General features: G+C 56.5%; 1 protein-coding gene across 1 annotated transcript in view; it reads right to left on the bottom strand.

The window, feature by feature from the left end:
• Positions 1–3,246: 3,246 nt before the first annotated feature.
• Positions 3,247–8,792, bottom strand: part of ENTPD8 (ectonucleoside triphosphate diphosphohydrolase 8) — a 7,401-nt gene continuing 1,855 nt past the window's right edge. Inside the window, exons 4-9 of the mRNA XM_009575717.1 lie at positions 7,560–7,729; positions 6,420–6,653; positions 5,097–5,369; positions 4,491–4,601; positions 3,673–3,810; positions 3,247–3,429 (exon numbers count right to left, since the gene is read on the bottom strand). Coding sequence (XP_009574012.1) covers positions 3,247–3,429; positions 3,673–3,810; positions 4,491–4,601; positions 5,097–5,369; positions 6,420–6,653; positions 7,560–7,729 — 1,109 coding nt within the window. The remainder of the gene's footprint in view (positions 3,430–3,672; positions 3,811–4,490; positions 4,602–5,096; positions 5,370–6,419; positions 6,654–7,559; positions 7,730–8,792) is intronic.

Raw genomic sequence — 8,792 nt, 5'->3', positions numbered from 1 at the left:
CTCAGTCAATGCCACCATCAGGCAATTCTGCAGCCGCAGCTGGGAGAAGGTGAGATCCTGCCTAGGAGAAGCCAGCCCCTCCTGCATCTCGCCTGGGTGCTGGGCAGCCTGCGGGCTCAGCTGCAGCCCATTCTCTGCTGCGCAGACGGCAGCTGGAGGGAGCTGGGAGGAGCACAAAGATCTCTGGACAGGGAAGGAGGTGGGAGAGCAGCCTGCAGTCCTCCTTGCTCCCCAAACCCAGGCACTCCCAGGTCTTTGCTCCCAGCTGCAGTGTGGGTGCACCGAGCACTGCTCTGTGCTGGCAGCCCCCCCCCAGCTCTTCCACCTCTGCAGGTGCAGAAGGAGTTCCCCATCATGAACAGGACCCACCTCCGTGATGCCTGCGCAGCCAGCTCCTATGCCCTCACCCTTCTCCTGCAAGGCTACAAATTCAACCGCACAACGTGGCTTAACATCCACTTCATCCGGCAGGTAGAAAAGCGCCCGGCAGCCCCGAGCTTCCACGCTTTGTGCCGGGAAATTGCTTGTGCCCACCCTGCCGCTGCCCCTGCCCTGCCTGGATGGGGGAGCAGGGGATAACGGGGCAGCACGGTCCACTGCCCGTGCCCAGGGCAGCCCTAGAGTTACACCCACAGGCACCTGCTGGGGCATCTGGCCTGGGCCATTTGTGCTCTCCCCCAGTTTGTCTCACTAACAGGGTATCTGCAGCCCAAGGCGTGCACAGATACAGCGGCTGTGGAGCAGGACCTGGGGGTGCAACAGCAAATGTCTTCTCTAGCTCTCCGGCTTGCATGGTACTTTGCAGCCTTTCACATCCCTCTTCCTTCTCTGTCGGCACAGGTCGCTAATGTAGACGTGGGATGGACTCTGGGCTACATGCTCAACCTCACCAACATGATTCCCTCGGAGACTCCCCAGAGGGTCATAGGGCTCCAGAGAAGCAACTGGATAGCAGCCACAGTTTTACTGGCCATCATGCTCATCCTCATCTTCTGCCTGCTCACAGTCATATGCTGCCAGAAAAACTCTGGTTATGAGCGTCTCTAGCAGCGCTGGCTCCAGAGGCTGCCGAAGCCAAGGAGTCCTTCTGCCACGCTTGTGCGAGCAATCCAACGAGTCCTTCTGCCACGCTTGTGCGAGCAGCTGCAGACTGGGGAATCGCCCCCACGTGTCCAGGAGCTGTGAACTTGTAATGTGGGGCACCTGTGTCCCGGCCTGGTGAGCTGGAACCGGCACAGGCTTTAAAAAGTCCTCCCTGTAGCTGTGTGCTGCCTGGTTTTCCCTTCCCCTCGCTGCTGGCTGGAGATGCTCTAGAAGGGAGGGGATGGCCATGTGGGGCAGGGGCTCAGCACTGGGGGTGTGGGGACTACGGTGATGTGGGGCGGCTGGAGATGGTGGGAACAGTGGGTCAGGGAAGAGAAAAGGTGTGTCTGGCAGCAATGGGATCATCACGAGGCTGGTTACAGCCTGCAGCAGATACCCGATGTGGGGTGGATGTGTCCTGCCCCATCCTGGGACAAGAGCCTGCATCGCCCATGGCCACCGAGAAGGTGGTCAAACACTGGAACAGGCTTCCTAGAGAGGTGGTCGATGCCCCAAGCCTGTAAGGGGTTCAGAGGCCTTAATAACATGCTTTAACTTTTGGTCAGTGCTGAAGTGGTCAGGCAGTTGGACCAGATAATCATTGTAGGTCCCTCCAACTGAAAATATTCTGTTCTATTCTGTTCTGTTCTGTTCTATTCTGCGCCAGCCAGAGGGGCAGTGGCAATGGGGCTATGGGGGGAAGCTGCCCAGTAGATGGGGCTCGGGCTCTGCCCAGGACTGGGAAGCCCTGTGAGGTGGGGGATGGCAGCAGCCCCCTGCTCTCCTGCATGAAGTTCCTCTCCGGTCTGGCTGCACCCTGTGTCTCTGCCAGGCAGACATCTCACCTTCCCCTTCCAGCACACAGGGCGATTTGGGAATGCTGTTGGGACATGTCAGGGGCAGCTCCTGGGGCCACCCTTAAATTTTTGGGGAGTCCCACTGGCAGCCAGAGGAGTGAGGTGAGACACCCTGGCTCTCAGAAGGAAAAGGCCTGTCCTCATGCCCTGCTGGCTCCTCTCCAAGGTCTGGCAGATGCTGCGAGATCTCCACAGGCATCTCCCATGGCACTGAGCGATGTTGACTCTCCCCTGAGTCCCCGTCATCATCACCAGCCCTTGCGTGGGAGACGGAAACAATAAAATCATAACTGTTCGGGAGCAAGGTAATAGGCATTTCCCCACTCGCTGACTTTTACAATGTTTATTTGGATGACGAGAGCTGTGAGACACCTGCCTTTCTGCAGAAACACCAAAGGTCAGCTCCTTGCTGCCGGGAGGCAAATAACAAAATGAATCATCCACAGGGCAGATAACAAATGAGCAAAACCAAAGGCAAAGGCAAGGGCGCAGTTGTGGGCAGGACCTGGCTCATCCACATCTGCAGAGTCAGGGCAGGACTCGCAGCCTGCTGGAGTCTCAGCCTGACACCCACGGTGTCCAGGCTTCTGCTGGCAGGACAGTCTGGTCTCCAGGAGGACACTTAGGAACATCAATCCCTTCAACCCAGAAGAAAAGGAAGATGAGATGAGACGGACCTTCTGGGGAGGCATGGACCACACTTCTGAGTTTGGGTGCTCAATTTGCCTTCTGTCTCCAAGACCATCAGATGAGCCCAAACGATACACCCTCAGGAGAGCCAGCTGGGGTGCCACAGAGCCTTGCGTGCCCTCACGCTGGCAGACCTGACAGGGACCTGCCTGGCTGTTGGCAACCGTGGTCAGACGAAGCATCGCACGAAGCACCCTACCACCAGGTGCCTGCAGCCATGCACTAACAGTCTGGCATTTGGGGAGCTCTTCCATGGCCAGGCTGGCTCTCCACGGCCCCACATGCCAGCCAGTGGGATGGAGGCCAGATCTGTAACAGGCATAGAGGCGTAAGGAGGCAGATAGGCATGGCTGGGGTTCCTGTGGCGCGTAGGCTGATCCCAGCAGGTCTCCACAGGAGCTCCTCTGGAAACCTCACGTGGTGCCTATCTGCATGTTGGGGGCAGTCCCGTGGGAGGCCAGACCTTGGTTCTTCAGTGCTGTAGAGGTTAACGTGCTCATCATCATTGAACGAGCCTCAGGCTGCCAGTCCTGCTGGCAAAGTGCAGGGCACCGCAATGCAGACCACCCTCCAGACCCAACGTGCTCCTGCTGTGCTCTGAAATGCACCCGGGCTCCTACACCCACAAGAGCAGGAGCAGGGCAGCAAGCCCCAAGGCAAGGGTGAGGATGATGAAGGCGACAGCCGCAGCCCACAGGGAAGGAATGTGCCCCTTCACCCGCGCTGGAGCCTCCGCCGGGATCATGTTGGTGACGTTCAGCATGTACCCCAGCATCCAGCCGACGTCGGCGCTCCCCGCCTGCCCGAGGAGAGAGGGGACAATGAGTTAGCCCTGCAGGAAAGGCACACCGACGACGCAGGGCCACCTACTCCTGCACGGCCCAAACGGGGTGCAGCAGCTGGCCCCGCAGCAGTGCCGTGCTGGGATGTGGGGCAGGCAGGGCTTCTGGACCGTGGCTCTCACGGCACCCCGACGCGGGAAGCTGGCTCTTTTCCCCGGCGCTGCCTCTACTGCTGCCCGCAGGCTGGGTTTGCTGCCTACCTTCATCTGGAAGAAGATGTTGTTCCAGCTGGTCTCGTTGAACTTGTAGGCATCGAGGAGGAGTGTGAGGATGTAGTTGGCATTAGCACAGTATTTAGGCAGTCGCTCAGGATTCTCTTTGGGGTAGCTAGAAGACAGCTGGGGTGGGGACATGTTTGGAGAGGAAGGGAAGTTATTTGCAGGCAATTTCCATGCAGGGACAGTGCCCTGACAACTGCTGCACGAGGGCCAATGGCTCCGCAGCCACCAGCACCCACAAAAAGAGTCCTGTCTTTTCTGGTATTTTGGCAGGTATTTTGGACCTGCCCACACAGGGCAACTCCTTTGAGGAGGATTTACTCTCCACATGGAAACCGAGATATATTGGAGCTCCTCCTGCCCCAGATTCTCCCATCTCAGCCTCCTCGTGCAAGGGGCCCCTGCTCGCTGCCCCGTGGTGGTCCTACCACATCTCTTGGCCTTATCCATCCCCATTTGACTCATCTCCAGAGTGGTGCCAGCAGCTGGCTCCCCTCTCACCATCCTCCAGGGCTCCAGCCCCACCTCCAGCCCCAGCTCCTGTGCTGGTGGGGAGATTTTGCTGCCTTCACCTGCCCTGGGTGCCCCTTTCCCAATGTTGCATGAGTAAGGAGGGCCCCCAAGGGTGGGTGCAGGACGGTCCTGGCTCCCTCACAGAGCTCAGGGATGACTCCGCTGTGTAGGGCACAGCTCAGCAACCAGGGAGCCTTGCCCAGTAGGAGTCCCCGCTCCTCTTCCCCACCCCCAGGACTCCTTTGCTTGTGAAACTTCCCCACAGCCTCCCATCATGGGGAACGTACGTCTTCCCAGCTTCTTGTGCAGAAATGCTCGATGGTCTCCTTGACAGCAGCCAGCGACTGCCCCTCGGTCAGGTTGAGAAACTTGAAGTTATAGTAAAAGGCAGAGAAGGCCTGAAAGGCAAGAGGCAGAAATACCATTGAGTTACAGTGGGGAAAACCCCCCAGGCAGCTGCCCCCATCTCCCTCGAAGCAGAAGGTGGGCTTTGTCCTTCACTGGGTTTGTCCCACCGTTGCATAGTCCCAGGGCATCGCTGTCCATGTCCCAGCAGAGGTGATGGGCTGGGGGTGTAGGTGCTTGCTGGCTGCAGCAGCACATCGAGCACAGGCAGAGCCTTGCCTGAAGGCTGCTGGCTAAGCTTTTTTTTTTTTTTAACTGAAAACTTGGTTTTCAACTAAGCACCTGTTTTATTAACATGGTCCCATTTGGAGAGCTGGCTGAAAAAACAGATGGCAGCAATCCCTGTTGTGCCCTGGGGCAGTGGTAATTTGGGTGCTTCTTGCCCCCATTCTGCTGCGGGGAGGTGACAGTGCCATGGGGCACACAGGGACATCACAGCACCCGGGACATGCTCTGTCTGGGAGGCGGGAGGATGAGATTTGCCTTACAATGAACTGCCCGCTGACCCGGGGCTGGTAGACACCATCAAAGGTGCAGTCCTGGCTCTGGCCGCACGCCGAGAAGTTGAACAGCTTCTTGATGGCTGCCAGGCACCCGCTGGCATTGCCCCTGCCCTCCAGGGTCACGTTCCTGTCACCGAGGGTCAGGCGTGGGTCGCTCCGGTTGGTGCAGGGACTGGTACGGAAGGAAGACAGCAAGACGGTTTCATTGTAGTCTTTTGGGTAGCAAGGGTGATCGACTCGTGTGCTGGAGGACGACTCCTGGGAATAGCAAAATCACAGGCTGCAGCCTCCTCCAAACCCTCTTGGTGGGTTTGCCCATGCTGGGCAGCAAGGTTCACCCAGAGCCCCCCCCAAAGCCACGGGTGCAGGCGTCTCCCACCTCCTCAGCAGGGAAAGACCCTCCTGCTGTTTAATCCTGGTCTTGTTGGCCATCTGCAGTCCCAGTGTGAGCTCAACGCTAATTCTCGCTCTGCTTTGTCTCATTCCCTCTCCCACGGAGGCAGACCAATTTCAGGGGCTCAGCACCTCTCTCCCCTGGCCAGCAGGATCATGGTTTGGGGCACTCAAAGCTCTCTCCACCCCAGCTCTAGCTCTGTCTCTAGCTTCAGCCCCAGCCAGGGACACCACCTTGGACCTTCCTGGCTGCGCGGCATGAGCAAACCCTTCTGGCTCGCCAAGGGTGCTCCTCCTGATAAGATGCAGCTCCGTGAAGACCTTTGTCCCCTCTGCCCTTCCAAAAAATGGCCTGAGAAAGATCTCAGGTTCACTTTTCTCAGGTCCATGTAGTCACAGAGTAGTTGAGGGGAGCTACAGGGGTACCTGTGCCAACCCCCTCCTTAAAGTGTGACCAACTAGATCAGGTTGCTCAGAGCCTTGTCCCGTCAAATTCTGAATTTCTCCAAGGATGGCGACTCCACAGCATTTCTGGGCCCTATTCTGATATTTGACCATTCTTACTGGGAAATACTTTTCCCCTGCATCTGGTTGGAAATTCGCATGTTCCAGCTTGTGCCTGTTGCCTCTTGTCCAGTCACTTTGCACCTCTGAGAAGAGCCTGGTCCTGCCTTTTCTACACCCTGTGCAAGGCAGCTGTGTACAGCCAGAAGATCTCTCCTCAGCCGCCTCTTCTGACGCTTCCCATGCTCCTCTCCACATCTGCCTACCCGTGCTCCAAGGAGTCTGTACTTGCTCTCAGTTCCTGCTGTTGCCTCTCTGGAAGAGCATTGCCTGTTCTTATTTTATGCATTAACAAGTCTGTGGTTGGTATCATGAGACCAGAGTCCAATTACCCCCCAGTTCCCCCCTCACCACAATTAATTCCTTTGCCAGTCGCTTCAGCATCTCGTTCTGCCCGTAACAGAGGTAGCTGTGTGTGTAGATGTTGTAGTTATACCCGTACAGCGTGAACTTGGAGGCTTCATTCCAGTTTATCACTGAACCTTCGGGCATAAAGCTGATTTGAGTGGATGCTCCTCCAAGATCCAGCGCCCCAAAAAAGTTGGCCGCCTCTGGACGAACCCACGTGTGTGCTTTGGGGGAGTACTGCCAAGGCGAGACAGGAGAGGAAGAGGAGTAGTACACAGCTGGGCTTACTTGCCCTGAGCAAAGGAAGAGGAGTAGTACACAGCTGGGCTTATTTGCCCTGAGCAGAATTCTCATCCCATTGAAGTCAATAGGGTTTTGTTACTAAATTCAACGGGTATTCAATTCAATTATTTCCGTACCTGAGGCCTCACTGCCTTCCCTGCCCAACCGGCCTGGCCATTTGTCAGAGCCAGAAAAAACAGAGATTGAACTGTCTGATGGTCAAATGTGCCAACCTGCTGTGGGCTCACATGGCTCTGGGTCACTGGTCCCCAGACCAAAGTGCTGGTGGGGACCTGGCTTGGATGGGCTGCCCTTCCTGAAGAGCTGCTGCCCTTCCTGAAGAGCAGGCTGCAGAGGTGCCGGTGCAAGGGGAAGGACAGAAATCCTCCAAGAGCCTGCACAGGAGCCCGACGGTGCTGGCACCTCTGTGAGCTGTGGCACTGCTGGGATAGAGGGTGGCAGGAAAGAGGTTTGGTTCAAGCTTCCTTAAGACTGGCACATTGAACCACAACTGGGGCCTCGCAGTGCCGCACGGAGATGGACCTTCCCAGGGCAGCAAGGCAAAGCCTAGCAGGAGCAAACCGTCCCTGCTGGGCTGCACGGCCGACCTCGCTGTCCCCAAGGGACCCGTTGTCCACATGGTGTGGAGATGTGCCCTTAGCTCTTAACAGGGACACCCCCACTCCTGATTTCTCCCTCCTCTTTCACTGTATTGCCTACAGAGGCAATTGCCGCCAGAGGGTAACTGGCTCCTTCCCCAAAAGCCGTTAACAGAGACCTTTCCTCCTGTGCTAAGCAAGCTTAAGAAAAAATCAGAAAAACTGTATTAGCAAAGGAGTGTGTGTTTCACCCTTCTCCCACCTTAGTGAAGGACTCCAGCAGGTAGTTGATGGTGATCCAGCCATAAGCCCCCTCCTCCTCTCCTGTAAGGATTCGAGCTCCTTTGAAAGCCACAGGGTACTCTCGCATAGTTTTAGCAACTTCGGCCAGGACTCGGTCTGCGGCAGAGCTGTTCTGTTCTCTAAGAAGGACTCAAAGGTCAGGACACATACCCAGCTACATCAGTACTACACACGAACCACAAGGAAACAGTCTGGTTTTTTCCCAGTTCCACATATTCCAGTTTTTTGCAACAAGCAGTTTGTGTGAAATGATGTTTCCTGCTACATAACTTGTCAAAGCCTCTCATACAGCATAAATCCCAGCTGTCTAGACTTGGCATCATCAAATCTAGGAGCAATAGCAATCTCTTCCCTCCAGTGCAGCTTGATCCCGGTCACACAGAAGTTTGCCAGGCCACCCTTCCCTATCTAAGTACCTTCATAATGCTGGAGGCCAGAGGGGATTGTGCTGCAAAACCCAGGTTTGAACATCACTCACTGACTGCACCGAAGCCAGGGCTGGCTGCTGAGCTCGAGTGGGTCTTTTGGGAAGGTGCCAGCCTGGTTTCAGACCTCTGAGTGGGGGAAGATGTCTCAGGGCTGCTGGCATGTGCTCACTCTCTGAAGCGAGTAACCTTCAGGCTATGACCCGGCTCCTTCCCAGGGAAAGGGTCAAATTGCCAGGGCACAGAAATAATGTTAGATATCTGCAACTAAAACCAAGAACCATGAAATGAAGGTTGACATTTTAAGAGAGCTCATATGGGCTGGAGAAAGGTAAGGGCAGGTCCTGCAGCACTCCGTTGCCTCCTACCTCTGCCCCGCTCCCCCACCAGCACCCATCCATCTGGGCAGATGGCACATCCCCTGGTGGCATCTCAACTCCCTTGTGTTTAAGGAATAATGAAGAGCAAACAAAGAGCTCTGAGAAGCATTTCTTGCTTGGAACTGGGCATGCAGCACCATCCAGGGGTCCCAAGATGCCAACAGACACCTCTGAGTAGCCTCTCTGCCCCAGGGCCAATCACTCAGGACAGCTCAGCCACCCGTGTGTCCCCACCGGGCTGCCTTCTCCCCACTCCCCGGTCACTTGCTCATGGCAGCGTGTGAGCTGGGAGCTCCTGGCAGCTGGCCCCGTGCAGGACACTGTGTCCTGGCAGTGGCTGCTTGCAGCTTGGTTGCTGTTCCGTCACCCCCACCCCCACAGCGATAC

Source organism: Fulmarus glacialis, unplaced genomic scaffold, assembly GCF_000690835.1.
Source record: "Fulmarus glacialis isolate BGI_N327 unplaced genomic scaffold, ASM69083v1 scaffold20524, whole genome shotgun sequence".
NCBI lineage: Eukaryota > Metazoa > Chordata > Aves > Procellariiformes > Procellariidae > Fulmarus > Fulmarus glacialis.
This window is presented reverse-complemented; position numbering and strand designations above follow the sequence as displayed.